General features: G+C 41.2%; 1 protein-coding gene across 1 annotated transcript in view; it reads left to right on the top strand.

Moving 5' to 3' along the window:
- Positions 1–840: 840 nt before the first annotated feature.
- LOC120528183 (zinc finger protein 501-like) overlaps positions 841–15,832 on the top strand; it is a 29,884-nt gene continuing 14,892 nt past the window's right edge. Inside the window, exons 1-2 of the mRNA XM_039752268.1 lie at positions 841–966; positions 7,781–8,317. Coding sequence (XP_039608202.1) covers positions 7,921–8,317 — 397 coding nt within the window. The 5' untranslated portion in view covers positions 841–966; positions 7,781–7,920. The remainder of the gene's footprint in view (positions 967–7,780; positions 8,318–15,832) is intronic.

Below are 15,832 nucleotides of genomic sequence, written 5' to 3'. Positions count from 1 at the left end.
GTGAAATGTGTGTAATATATTGTAAATAGTTATGTATGTAATAGTTCAAGCTCATACACTTTATTGTCATTGTGTAACACAACGAAATGACTTTTTGTGACAGCCCCAAGGTGCATTTAAAGAAAAGTCAAATAATTCCAAATATGTCGTATACAGTGTTATGTGATCAAGTAACCAGAGCAAATTATTATTATTGCTCAAAGTACAGCAGCATAAATTGTTATTGCACCTGTTAATATAAATAATATTAATATTAATAATGTGAATTTCCTCTTGGGATTAATAAAGTATCTATCTATCTATCTATCTATCTGTCTGTTATATAGTGTCTTTCATATCTATCTATCTATCTAATAAATAGTACATTACATATTCTATATTGAAATACATTAGTATATTGCAAATCACCAATATAGCTTATTGCACATATTTAATTAAAAATGATCTCAGACTGAAGAGATTCAGAGTTCAGAAAGTTTATGTCAGATGGGAAAAAGCTCTTTTGTAGTCTGTTTGCGCCTACACGGATTGGCGTAAAGAGTCTTCCTGACGGGAGGAGCTCAAACAAAGACTTTCCAGGATGAGTTTTGTCCTTGGGAAAGTTTTCGGCCCTTCTCACACAGCGAGCTTATATGTATGTTAAGAAAAAAGAGTCAGACTCGTGGTGGATGCTGTAGGGACTTTGGCGAGAATTGGAGAGGAAAGGAAAATAAACTTCTGTTCAATTACAGAGCAAAACGAAACGATTATAATTAATCATATTTCAGCCCAGTAGATGGCAGTGTTTACCTACTTGTGTCACGTTTTTCACTTGAGTCGCTCGTTGGTGACTCGTTCTGTTTCTCTTTGTTTTTGTGCCGCTGGCTGATGTCTCGTACTGTCGTACGAGATTCTTGAGAATAAAAGGTGCAGAATAAGAGAAGATAAAGAGAAAAAGAGCGGCGAGGAGCAGGTCAAGAAGTGTCGGTAAGCAATGAGAACGACGGGTGGGAGAGGAGAGGAAAGAGTGGAGCAGGAGTTGGGGAGGGCAGTCCTGGGGATAGAAAACAGAGGACAGAATGAGGGCAATAAACATGGAGAAAGGGTGATAAAGAGGGAGAAACAGAGAAGGAGAGGGTGTCACCGCTGTCCGAATTTTACTCTAAATAGCATTTACAATACAGTACTAACGGAGCCCCTCAGGAAATGCCGTGTGGACTTTTGTACAGGGCCGGGTTAATGCAGGGGCTTAAATAAGTGAGTTAAGAGAATGGAGGGGTGCGTAGCTGTGACATTAAAACCGTGACACAAGTTTTTGTAATGTATTTTCGAGTACTTTAAAATCGTAGCGATAACATTTAAACGTCAATAACAAACCCTGGAATTTCAAGGCTGACTCGGTGGATCTCGAAATGTGGGCGCCTGAAGCGTCTCGACTCGTCTGTATGGATGGAGTGACTGCAGGCAGGGCTTCAGATTTATATACAGGTGCCGGTCATAAAATTAGAATATCATGACAAAGTTGATTTATTTCAGTAATTCCATTCAAAAAGTGAAACTTGTATATTAGATTCATTCATTACACACAGATTGATGTATTTCAAATGTTTGTTTCTTTGAATTTTGATGATTATAACTGACAACTAATGAAAGTCCCAAATTCAGTATCTCGGAAAATTAGAATATTGTGAGAAGGTTCAATATTGAAGACACCTGGTGCCACACTCTAATCAGCTAATTAACTCAAAACACCTGCAAAAGCCTTTAAATGGTCTCTCAGTCGAGTTCTGTAGGCTACACAATCATGGGGAAGACTGCTGACTTGACAGTTGTCCAAAAGATGACCATTGACACCTTGCACAAGGAGGGCAAGACACAAAAGGTCATTGCTAAAGAGGCTGGCTGTTCACAGAGCTCTGTGTCCAAGCACATTAATAGAGAGGTGAAGGGAAGGACAAGATGTGGTAGAAAAAGTGTACAAGCAATAGGGATAACCGCACCCTGGAGAGGATTGTGAAACAAAACTGTGGGGGAGATTCACAAAGAGTGGACTGCAGCTGGAGTCAGTGCTTCAAGAACCACCACACACAGACGTATGCAAGACATGGGTTTCAGCTGTCGCATTCCTTGTGTCAAGCCACTCTTGAACAAGAGACAGCGTCAGAAGGGTCTCGACTGGACTGCTGCTGAGTGGTCCAAAGTTATGTTCTCTGATGAAAGTAAATTTTGCATTTCCTTTGGAAATCAAGGTCCCAGAGTCTGGAGGAAGAGAGGAGAGGCACAGAATCCACGTTGCTTGAGGTCCAGTGTAAAGTTTCCACAGTCAGTGATGGTTTGGGGTGCCATGTCATCTGCTGGTCTTGGTCCATTGTGTTTTCTGAGGTCCAAGGTCAAAGCAGCCGTCTACCAGGAAGTTTTAGAGCACTTCATGCTTCCTGCTGCTGACGAACTTTATGGAGATGCAGATTTCATTTTCCAACAGGACCTGGCACCTGCACACAGTGCCAAAGCTACCAGTACCTGGTTTAAGGACCATGGTATCCCTGTTCTTGATTGGCCAGCAAACTTGCCTGACCTTAACCTCATAGAAAATCTATGGGGTATTGTGAAGAAGAAGATGCGATACGCCAGACCCAACAATTCAGAAGAGCTGAAGGCCACTATCAGAGCAACATGGGCTCTCCTAACACCTGAGCAGTGCCACAGACTGATCGACTCCATGCCACGCCGCATTGCTGCAGTAATCCAGGCCAAAGGAGCCCCAACTAAATATTGAGTGCTGTACAGGCTCATACTTTTCATGTTCAGACCTTTCAGTTGGCCAGCATTTCTAAAAATCCTTTTCTTGCATTGGTCTTAATTGATATTCTAATTTTACGAGATACTGAATTTGGGACTTTCATTAGTTGTCAGTTATAATCATCAAAATTAAAAGGAATAAACATTTGAAATACATCAGTCTGTGTGTAATGAATGAATCTAATATACAAGTTTCACTTTTTGAATGGAATTACTGAAATAAATCAACTTTGTCATGATCTTCTAATTTTATGACCGGCACCTGTACACACGTCGCTGTTACATTCATTGTAGACATTTCCTCAGATATGTGTCCTTGCTCGCCACCCAAGAATCCTTCTATATTGTGACGGACTATGAAGGGACAGAAAGGGTGGAACAGTGTGAATGGAGGGCCTGATTAAAGGGGTCTGTCTTGTGAGGGGGCGAACACGAGTCTTTGGAGATGAGAGACAGGAGGAGGTTTGGAGAAAAATCGGGAGTGCTCTCCCCTCCACTTTCTCGTATATTTAGATATGGGGATGGATATTTGAGGAGTAAACCGCAAAACTGATTATATTTTGATATTATGTACATTAAAGAACAATCAACAACAAATTAATATTATATTGAACAATTACTATAAAAGTTACATTGAAAAAATCGAACTCATGGAAAAAACAAATCAAGTATGTGTTCAGGTAAAGTAGCACTTCCGGTTAGAGGAAATAGCCGGAAAGTTGATAGAAACCTACGTTTTGTACCTAATACAGAAATTGTATGCAGAATTTGGTTGACCTCGGTGAAAGCGTACTGAAGATATTGTGTACACACACACACATAATTCCAAAAATGGTATTTTCGGACCCAGAGTGGTCTAAAACGTCGAGATTCATCAAAATCTCGACATCGAATTTTTGGACAATCACATTACTTTCCCTATACAATATTTCGTATACGATAAAGTTAAAAGGAAGGAGCAGCCGTAAAGAGGTGTGAGTTAAGGAGTCAGGAAACAACAAGCAGGAGTGTTAACGGGATAGAGAAAGACAAAGTGAGTGGCAGAAGACAAACTGATAGATTAAGAGAGTTTTCCTTTTCTGCTTTGTTTTGAGAGTGTACTCTTTAACCCAAATAAGAAAGACAAGACATCGTTTGTAACACTATAGGAGTTAAACCTTTGAGGACCTCAGAGTTGTGTTGGCTAATTACGCTGGTCGTTAAAATATATTGTAGTGACGGATGACACTGCCTTCCCAGGAGGCTCTGCGGCGCTGCAGCTAAAATTAAACAGTTAATTATGATTTATTGCAGCGTTTCTCAACCTTTAAGTATTTGCAACACGAGTTTTCATAACAGTTTTAATCTCGCCCCCCTTCCAATATTTTTTTGAAATGTAGATGCATATTTTATTATACCTACTTAGCTTTTATCGACATTTATCTAACTCTATATTTATTGTTCTAGTATCAGAATGTAGTTTAAGTTAATTTGTTTTGGTTTCAACAGATGTCTTTTTCATATTTTTGATTCTTGTTTTCTTTTTTTCACATCTTCGCGCCCCCCTTGGGGGGGTCCCCGCCCCACAGGTTGAGAACCACTGATTTAATGTTTGTTGTATTTTAAAATAGTTGTTGTGTTTAATGTTGGGTTATAGCTTTTGGTAACGGGAGTGTTTTATTAATGTTTAAAGGGGAGGTTGGTGTCGGGACGAAAGCGGTGTGCTGAAGTTGAGTATTGCCGTTTTGTAATGGACGCGTTACTTGAATGTACAACTCTACCAGTATTAAAAGTGTTTTTTTTTTTATACATTGAGTGTGCCAAGGTGTCACAATTTACTCGGTAATCGAGATGGAAAAGTGTCTCATGTTAAACAAACACCACATCAAAAGAAAATTACATGTCACCTCTTAGTGACAAATCAAGTAGACTAATTCGGATGTTTCAACGGTAGATGATTAACGTAAGGCAAAGAACACGTGAAAAGACCAAACGTCAAGCTTATCCCCTGCTGTTTGGATTCCCACTCTCGTTTATTGACGGCGAGCTCTTATCGCGGAGCCTTTCGTGCCCCGAACTCCTCACTCATGGCTGCTTAAAATGGGTTGAAAGACTATTATAAACAGGATATCATACGCCGCTGGAAAACAAACAAACAAAAAACAATAGAATTCTGTCATCGCACTAACGCGGTTGGGAGTAATCGAAGGACAATTTCTGACAAAGCACAAAATGGAGGACTTAATAGCCAAGTGCCAAACGGGAGAGAGCCTCGTTCGGCCAGCAGCGATTGCAATGACCTGCACGGTGATAAGTTTGATCGTCAGCTTGAAATAACAGCTCTCTTTGACACATTGACAACCTGCCTCACACCATTGCAGGTTTGAATGAACGAGTCTGGCGGAGGGCAAAGTGAGACGAACAAGCTAATATGAGAGCGGGGTCTGCTCGGGCACCTGTGTTGTCAAATACGGCTTTGGTATATTTATGATCAATCATTAGTAAAACAAATCATGTGTAATGGGAGCATTGGGCCAGAAGTGACCCTCATGTTACAAACGGGGCCCGTGACAAAAAAAAAAGTTTGAGAACGGCTGCGGTTTAACTGTAGCCAGTTCGAGAAGAGTTAGTTGTAAAATGACTTCTGTGGTATTGTTGTGTCCTCCATTGCACGCTGTCCTGTTCTTCATCCTTTGTGTACAGTCTTCAAATTGAATAGCGATCTGCAGCTTACAAAGTGGAGTCGGTTTTGTTTCGTTCAAGTCTGAACTCAACACTTATGTTTACATTTACACTTATTTGCTTAGCACATGCTTTTATCCAAAACTAGCCGCCCCCAAAACTTCACTCGCGTATTAGTGAAACAGGACAGTGAGGAGGGCCCCACCCAGCTCTCTACTCCTGACGTCACGCCTCCCCCTCCCCTCCGTCCCCTCGGCCCGCAGCCTCTCTCGCGGATTAGTATAGCGCTCCTGCAAGCGAACTGTGAATCTTAGCGCGATGAGAGAAGTCGCAAAATCAACCGGAATGTTCAAGCAAATTCTAGGGGAAAAAACACCCTTAAGTAGTCCTCTTGTTCGCTAGCTAATCGGAGGTAAGGTACACTCCCAGAGGCTGGTGCGTGAGTGGGGAGGGGCCTGCTGTGTGTCTCTGGAGTACAGTATGTGAATTTCATATTGGAATTAATAAATTATGTATCTATCTATCTTGGATTCATTCAAATATAACAGTACCACAATCGGAATATGATGCTTAACGCGATGAGAGAAGTCGTAAAATCAAGCGGAACGTAAAAGCAAATTCTAGAAAAAAAAAAGCCAATCTAAATCCGTGAAGTAGTTCTCTCATAAAAAACGGACTGACATACAGACAGACGTGTTGTGTGTGTGTATATATATATATATATATATATATATATATAGTAACGATCTGGGAAAGAAATTGCCACTGGGCAGAGTGTTTAATTATAAATAGTTAAAAAAAAGGGGGCGTCAGAGACACAACTGCCACTCTTAACAAAACAGCCTCTGGAGTGCTGGGAAGGTTGGGGTGCTTGTATGTGGGTTGGGTTTTAATGGGGTGTGTTTTTGCAGTTTTTTTTGTCCTGACGACGTTGTTTTTCGGCTTGTTGAAGTAAGAAGGAAAGTGAGTAAAAACCATTTTGATTAGCTCTTTATTTGATAATTACCACCACTTGCTTGCAAGATTCATTTGCCCGTCTGGTAAAGGGATGTTACAACATATATATATATATATATATATATATATATATATATATGGGCGGCACGGTGGCACAGTGGTAGCACTGCTGCCTCGCAGTTAGGAGACCGGGTTCGACATGTAGGTTATGTGGATTGGCGATTCAAAATTGGCCCTAGTGTGTGCTTGGTGTGTGGGTGGGTTGGCACCCCTGCCCGGGATTGGTTCCTGCTTTGTGCTCTGTGTTGGCTGGGATTGGCTCCTGCAGACCCCCGTGTTTGGATTCAGCGGGTTGGAAAATGGATGGATATATATATATATATATATATATATATATATATATACATATATATATATATATGTGTGTGTGTTTATATATATATATATATATATATATATATATATATATATATATATATTATACACACACACACGCACATCCCTGATAAGGGAGTAAACATCAGTCTGGGAAACTGTTTGGGACAAGGGTACAAAACTGATCAGCACAAGTGAAGAGCTAGTTAAAAACGGCTGTTATCAGTTTGATAGAAATTCACAGAGCAAGAGAAGTGTGTGTAGGATAAAGTGCTGTGAATGTCAGATTTATTTTAAGTGGTCACTCCTAACAGTGGGGTCATCGGGTGCAGGCAGTGGGTATTCAATCCAGGGGTCTGTGGAGTAAAGACAGGGCTTCCTCTGATCCGGAGAAATCATTTTGGGTTGGATGGAAGTGACGCCAAGGGGGTTTAAAGTCGTTTCCATGCCAGAAAGAGAAACAGATAAGGGTGGCAGAGAGAGAGAGAGAGAGAGACAGTGAAGTGGATTGTGAGAAGGGGTGCTTTTGAATATGGAGTGGGCAGGTGGAAGAGCCATCCCTCCTAGCAGACAGAGATCAGCAGCCATTTAGGCAGGTCCACTGAAGCTGTCATTCGGCTTCCGAATATTCTTAATGGCTGTCAAAATGTGACTCGATGCGTGTTTGTGCTGAACGTGTTCTCTTCAATTCTGTTGGTCCCACTGTAGGTGATGTGTGTCATATCATGATGTATGTCACAGGCAGAGTGTTTTTGAAGTGGTGGTCTTAAGTCAAATCCAGACTTTTTGTTAAATTTTGACAAGACGTTAAGTAGACCTGTTTCTGCCTGAATGAACCGATTCAAAATAAAATCCCTGCATTTTTAAACGTTCTTCTTAGGGTAACAGCGAGGGTTCAAATCAGTTCATATCTCCCATAAAAACTGAGCTGGTAGTTCTTTGTTCTTGTTATTGTCCCAAGTTATTTTTAGTTAATTTATAGAGTAATTCTATCACTTTTATTTTACAGAGAAAAAGTCGCCTCCTTTACATTAGGCGCTGCATTGAGGTATCTTAATGGCTTCCAAGCCTGCACTGTCCATGTGAGAAACAAATCTTAGAAAAGAAGAGCAGACACTTGGGAGGGAGAGAAGAGTTTTACACGCAGCAATGACCTCCACCAAAGAGGACAGCGTGAATGAAAGACTGGCACACATTAAAGAAGAGGACTATGAGTGGGGTGTACCAGAGAATGTCAAGCCCGAGGCCTGTGAAGGGAGAATTTCAGTTTTCAAAGAGGAGGAGTGCAAGAGGGAGATTATTGAAGTTAAGGTGGAGGACCTGAAAGATGTCTCACTTAACCTTGACACCCTGAAGGTTTTCAAGCAAGAGGTTTCTGAAGAATTTCATTCCAGTTTACAGCATCGCGACATTGACCCGGGACAACTGGCTGCCCAGCAGAATTCTGTGAACCTGAAATCGGAGTTCTCTGAGTTTGAAGAGAAAACCAATGAAGGAAACGGGAAAGAAGAAGAAGGCCGGCCATCATCTAGGAATGTGGGAATAAGTAAGTAATGTGATTAAACACCAAAGAAAGTGAAACAGATACTATTTGCAAGTTCTACCTGTGATTTGTTTTAGTGTTTTCAGGAGGTGGAAATTGCAGTCAGGTACACAAATGGAGACGAGCTGCTTATTTACAAATAATAAAACTGTAAAGGTTTGTGCAAACTCAAAAAAAAAAACAAACCATAAAGCTAAGTGTCCACCTCATGATTTTCCTGTAATAAGCTCTTATTTGTGTAGTAAAGTATCACCACTATTATGTTTATTGAATTTAAATGATCATTTGTAATTAAATAGGCTTCATGAACTGTGTCTCAGACAAATATGCACAACAACCCTACATTTCTTCCATCAACGCAGTTACATCTGCTGGAGTGATTGTGGTCCAAATACTTCTGTCCTTTTCTAATTTTGTCCCCAGTATCGTCCAGTGGAGTGACTTGTCTGTGCTGATCGTGTCCACAGACTCGCATCCTCACACAGGCAGACATTTACGGTGAAAGCGGATTTGTAAAACACAACACTGACACCGTAGCGCTGATTATTATATGATGTAAACTTACAGAATATGTGGGAAACGTTTGATGATTCGGTGTGCACTTAGGACTAAAACAGAAATGTTGCATTCCATAATATTCTCAAGCACTGTCAATTCAGTACTGAGATCTGCAGGCGGAGAAGCAACCTCACACAGCAGGCCTATGGGGGTGCCTGTCCAGTCCAGTCCAGTCCATCTCAGGCCCCTTTAAAACCCACTGACATCCATCCACATTGGACCAGTTTAGAGTCCCCAGTCCACCTGCTCTTATTCTGTGTTCTTAGAAATGTGCAGAAGTCCAAATGGAGAATATCTGGGTGCAGGGTTTGACCACACAAGACAGCAGAGAAGACCCCACTGACCTGGTAGACTCCAGTTGATCTAGTTGTTGGATAGCGTCAGTCTCACCTGGACCCTCTATGGTTCATTTCACAAATCATCAGGCCTAAGCCATGAGTGGTCGTGCTAACCACTGCACCACCGTGCTTTACTAATGTAAGAGAAGGTACAGATAGTCGTATTATTTCATTTAAATCAAGTTTCAGATTGCATCAAACAAAGACGGAAAGCCCAAATTCATGTCTCAGACTGCCGTCCCTTTCGGTCAACTCGGCCCCCTCTCTGTTACTCCATCATGGTGGAGGTGAATGTCAACAGATTAAGATGAATCTCTGGAGCCGAGTCCATCATTGAGAATGGCACGTCAACTGCAGGGTCTTGTTAAAAATCAGGGGAACAGAAACGAGAGGGATAACAAGAAAATGCAAATTAGCAAGAGCACTGAGAATCAGTAAGAGAGAGAGGGCAATTGTGACCACTGGACATGGAGGGGCTTGAACTTGAGTTTGACCGAATCCACGTGACAGGCACATTTCATCAGCTCCACCTGTCAGATCCTTCCATCCATTTTCTTCACTTGTGGTCTCTTTAATAAAACTTTGTGTGGTTTCAAGTGTGAAAGTACATGAATGGCAAAACACAGGAAAACGCATACGCCAAAAAAAATCTATATACAGTATATATGCTGATTTGAGCATATCATTGCACAATTTACCCTTTATAAACCATAATCATCTTGTAAATGTGAGTCTGTGTGTGTAAAAAAGGCTCATGTGTCTTTAAGGCACTGAGGCACAGACCCGTGAGTGTGAGAGACGTACCACGTAAAAGCAGAACTACTGGAGAAAGATTAAGTTTGTGCATTTATTATTACTGCCAATTTCATTCAGTAAAATAGAGGATGTTTGTATGTTTAATATAGACTCGGCCTGTAAATTATTGGGATAATGCATTAAATCTTTAAGAGATGTTGTGTATTAATATGAATATAAATATGTTACGTTGCCGCATTGAAGTTGTAATTGCAAATACGGTACCTTACGTTGATATTGTGCAGATATAGTGCCATCTATTGGACATTTTCTGTATTGCATAGTGAAACATTTATATACTGTTTGTACTAATTTGTTGTTTGCCTTGTTAGAACCTCACACTGACATGGCTGGATTAAGGTGGGTGCTATTGATGCTACAGCATTAGGCCCATTCCTGAAATAGGCCCAGATGAAAATAGACGAGAAAGCTGAACAGTTTTCCTTTGCTATATTAACCTCAAAATAATTATTAGAATGAAATTTGGAGTCTGACTTTCGGACGCCTCGACACAGCGTTACTTATTATACAGTTACTATTATTCTTTACGCTGTGACGTAAATATAACATGGTTGGGTTTACAGTAATCCCTCGCTATATCGCGCTTTGACTTTCGCGGCTTCACTCTATCGTGGATTTTAAACGTAAGCATATCTAAATATATATCACAGATTTTTCGCTGGATCGCGGATTTCTGCAGACAGTGGGTCTTTTAATTTATGCTACACGCTTCCTCAGTTTGTTTGCCCAGTTGATTTCATACAAGGGACGCTATTGGCGGATGGCTTAGAAGCTACCCAATCAGAGCATGTATTACATATTAACTAAAAACTCCTCAATGCTATAAGATATGCATCCCGCGCGGAGCTTAATTGTTTGCTTGTCTCTGCCTCTCTCTCACCCTCTCTGACATTCTCTGCGCCTGATGGAGGTGCCGTTTGCTTAAAAGATACTGACGCTCCTCTAAAAAAATGCCGCTTTATTGCGGTGCTCGGCATATTTAAAAGCACACGTATTGATTTTTTGATTGTTTGCTTTAATCTCGCTCTCTCTCTCTGACGTTCTCTGCGCCTGACGGAGGAGATGTGAGCAGAGGGGCTGTTTGCTTAGAAGATACTGACGCTCCTCTAAAAAATGCCGCGGCAAACTTAAAAGCACACGTATTGAGTTTTTGATTGTTTGCTTTTCTTTGTGAGTGATCTCTCTCTCTCTCACTGAAATTCTCTGCTCCTGAAGAGAAGAAGATCTATTTGCATTCTTTTAATTGTGAGAAAGAACTGTCATCTCTGTCTTGTCATGGAACACAGTTTAAACTTTTAACTAAAGGGTGTTATTTCATGTCTAGAGGGCTCTAATAATGTTAACAGTGTGGGAGAGTTTCTAAGGGCTTAAAATATATAAAAATAACTACACAAACATATGGTTTCTACTTTGCGGATTTTCGTCTATCGTGGGGGGTTCTGGAACGCAACCCCCGCGATCGAGGAGGGATTACTGTATTGTTAACCGAAGATTTCAAGTTAATGCAATGAATTTTACATTAAACAGTTTACTTTGTAATTTAGCTGTGTTTTTTTGCAATGTCTTGGGGATTCTTGACACTTTATTATTGTTCGGTAAGTGCCACGTAGTACATTTTTCACCTTGAAAATTAGTTGTACAGTAAAAATCGATGGCTATTTAAATGGTTATCTGTAAAGGTAAAACTAAAAGCCAATCCGCGGGACCGGCAAGGATGTTTAGAATTTTTAAAATCCTCGACAGGATTCTGGTCTATTGTGAAATTTAAATCGCGGACAAATTGTTACCCTCAAGAGCCTGAACGGAGTCACTTTGACCCAATGTCTCTGCAAATAGATTTTTTTCTTACTGCATTTCGTAAGAGAATTGCAACATTTTGTGTATTTCATTGTTAGGTAAGGTAGGCTAAGCATGCTGGCGCTTATGAGCATTGAGTATGAGCTGCTGCGCAGCCTTGACTTCACTGACACGATCGAAGAATTTGCACTTGCTAAGACTCGAAAAACAGCAATATAAGTAAGCAGCACTAGTGCAGTAGTTAGGGCGACGATATGCGTAGGTTAAGTTGATCTGGTTTAGCCTTTTCTGCATTACGTGCACTTTGCAGACAATTGATATTGAATTTTGATGTTAATCTCGAGTTGTCACGATACTATGTTGTTATTATTATTCATGTTCAATAAAGGCTGGCTGGTTGCCGTGCACGCAATTAAGGCTCCTTGGTCGGTCTGAGTGGGCATGTATGGTGAGTGTCGAATGTACATGCACCAATGCCGAGAAAAAATAGGCCTTTTTTGCGTTGCAGCATCAGGCCCAATTTCGTCTTAATCTAGCCCTGCACACTCACCTACCTAAAACTACCTGTACAGTTCTACCTCATGTGTATTTCTGGCATTTCAACATTAAAAGTAATGTTTCTGCAATGGTTGGATTAGTTCCTGTGTTCTTACCGACACACCGACCTACAGTGAACTGCAAGTCCGCTATCTCATCTTCCTTTCCAATAGTGAGCGCACCTTAAACCCCGCCCAGTTCCACCCGGAAGCAGCCATATATGGACCATGCTAATGAACCTCATACATATGCAGTCAGGATACTGCAAACCATCTTTGGCTGGTAGTGCAGCCACAAGATGCATCCGGTAGTGCCAGACGGAAATTAGAGGCATTTGGGTGTCGGGAACAAACACAAAAGTGTTGAATGGCATCGTGTTACTGCTACTGTGAATGCCAAGAGCTCCAGCCACGACATATCTGAAATAATAATAATAATAATAGTAATAATAGACGGCCCAATCTGTGGTGACAAAACAGCCGAGTGTTAGTGTAACAGGAAGAATAAAAAGCACACGTACGCTCTCTGACTGCGATCTGTGAATGGCGTCTGTAATTGAAGAGGCCCTTTTTATGTTGCATCAACAACAACATTTATTTATATAGCACATTTTCATATAAAAAGTAGCTCAAAGTGCTTTACATAATGAAGAATAGAAAAATAAAAGGCACAGTAAGAAAATAAAATAAGTCAACATTAATTAACAGGGTGGACAGAAAAAACAAAAAAACTCCAAATAAAATCTTCAGGGATTCCAGACCATGAGACCGCCCAGTCCCCTCTGGGCATTCTACCTAACATAAATGAAACAGTCCTCTTTGGATTTAAGGTTCTCACGGAAGGACTTGATGATGATGGTCACGTAGACTTCTGGCTTTTAATCCATCCATCATGACATCTGATGATTTTTCAGCCTCATCTTGGCATCACAAGTGACTTGTGCTTTAACAGAATGAAACTGCTGACAACTAACAAAAGCAATCTGATTCTCGCTTAGTGCCCTTTTTGGAGTATGATAACCATAAATGTTTATGTATGTGCACTCACACCATACGGAAGCTGGATGCAGTGCCTCACCCATTGGTCAAAGGATGGAATGAGGCTTGGCTGAGATAGCGCTGAAATATCGGCCAGCTCCCGGAGAAGTGACAACAGGTAGCCAAAGTGAACTGCTGAAAAACCAAGTGGGCCGACTGGGGACGAAGCACACTTAGCAAGTGTTATAATAAGTTTGTTATCCTATTAAGGGTAATGTCACTGTCTCTGTAAAATACTCCTAAATGATTTTTGTTCCTTTTCTGTGTACATGCATAGCTGAGCCAGATTTAGTACAAGGAGTGTCAGCATTTAGAATGGTTGGGCCAAGCGTAGGATAAGATGGACAGGGACAGCTGGAGGAATGTGTTGTCAGTCTCAAGAGAAGTGAGTGCTATTTGTATCTGTTGTCTGATGTCAGCACAAAATCTTCTGTCCTTGTTTGAAATTGAACTATGTGCCATCTGGGGGCCTGCATGTGTAGAAAGCAGTATAAAAAAGCTTGGAGAAATTGATGGATGGATGAAAACTACATCAAATCAGTCCTGAAAATCCCTCCTATGCCGCGACGATGACCGCATACTCTACACGCCAGGCCCCCACTCTTGGACTGAGCACTGCTGTTTGATTTTCCCATCTTATATGCAGTGTAAGCCGATATTAAACAAAGCTAAGTTATCCTTTCTTTTATGTGATTTTTCACCGCCGTATCACCAAGGGAGGGATATCACCTCTTTTAACTTATAATTATTTTAAATTTAGGTTAATTAAGATGCCGCAATTGAAAAGAACATACAGTGGAACCTCGAGATATGAGTTTAATTCGTTCCAGCACTGAGCTTGTATAGCGAATTTCTCATATCTAGAACAAACTTCCCCATTGAAAATAATGGAAATCCAGTTAATCCGTTCCGCACCCCCAAAAATATCAACATAAAAATCAATTTTCCTAACCAATAACACTGATAAATAATATATACAAGTGGAACCTCGGTTTTCGAGTAACTTGGTTTACGAGTGTTTTGCAAGACGAGCTAAATTTTTTAATAAATTTTGACTTGATAAACGAGCGATGTCTTGCAATATGAGTAGTATGGATACACTTTGTCTGGTGAGCGTGATGTGATCATAATTGAGCTGATGGTTCTTCTCTCTCGTGCGCATCTCTCGCTCCTTATCTCTCTTACTCGCTCGCCTCTCTCTCCTTATCTCTCTCTCTCACTCGCTCGCCTCTCTCTCTCTCTCTCTCCTTATCTCTCTCTCTCTCACTCGCTCGCCTCTCTCCTTATCTCTCTCGCCTCTCTCTCTCTCCTTATCTCTCTCACTCGCCGCCTCTCTCTCTCTCTCTCTCCTTATCTCTCTCACTCGCCTCTCTCTCTCTCCTTATCTCTCTCACTCGCTCGCCTCTCTCTCTCTCTCTCCTCTCTCCTTATCTCTCTCTCTCCTTATCTCTCTCGCCTCTCTCTCTCGCCTTATCTCTCTCACTCGCTCACCTCTCTCTCTCTCTCTCTCACTCTTCTCTTGAGGGTAGAGAAAAGCCAAGCAAAATGACACCTTTTATTGGCTAACTAAAAAGATTACAATATGCAAGCTTTCGAGGCAACTCAGGCCCCTTCTTCAGGCAAAATGTAATCAAAGCTTGCATATTGTAATCTTTTAGTTAGCCAATAAAGGTGTCATTTAACTTTCTCTACATTCATAATGGCTAACACAGTACAACACCCTAGTACTCCTCTTGAGGGCAATCATCTCCTATTCTCCGTCTGCATGTCCGCAATATTTTTGGATACGCTTATACAGCGAACTGCTACAGCGAAGCAATGAAATCACAAGCGCACAAACACGTGGATCTTCACGCTACGGGCGAACAAAGAACACTGAGTGAGCTGACGGGCTGGCAGCGTCAGCTTGGGTGAATCCCCGAGTCGAGGCGGATTAAGAAACGCGTCACGCATACCCACAGCCTGGCTTGTGGCTCGTTACGTGAGCCAATGCTCGTATTTAGATCCGAATTTTTTGCTCATACTTTCCTTGTGTCTTGAATTTCTTGTATACAGAGCTGTTCGTATCTCGAGGTTCCACTGTAGTTCCAAGGAGCTAGTGTCTCCTATCGGACAACAGCAAGTAAGACTCGCTGAAATTAACAAGCCGGGTGCATTTCAGTTCCACTAAAGAGGATCCGTGCAAGTCACAGCTGGTGACCGAGGGCACGAAGTGTCACCTGTTAGGTGTCTCTGTCCCAGATGAAGATGAAGTTTAGGGGAGTGTTGTGGATTGAGAGGTCAGGAAACTCGCCATGGATGAGAAACAGAAGGTGCAGACAAGTTAGTGTTAGCATATCTAATGTGACTGAATTCTCATTTAAATTAATCCTCTGTAGTAATTACAAAATTGTAAAAGAATTGTTTAATATAAATCTTTTGAAATATGGTTGTTT

This window comes from Polypterus senegalus, chromosome 4, assembly GCF_016835505.1.
Source record: "Polypterus senegalus isolate Bchr_013 chromosome 4, ASM1683550v1, whole genome shotgun sequence".
NCBI classification, from domain to species: domain Eukaryota; kingdom Metazoa; phylum Chordata; class Cladistia; order Polypteriformes; family Polypteridae; genus Polypterus; species Polypterus senegalus.
Note: the sequence above shows the minus strand (reverse complement) of the source record. Positions and strands in the feature narration are given on the sequence as shown.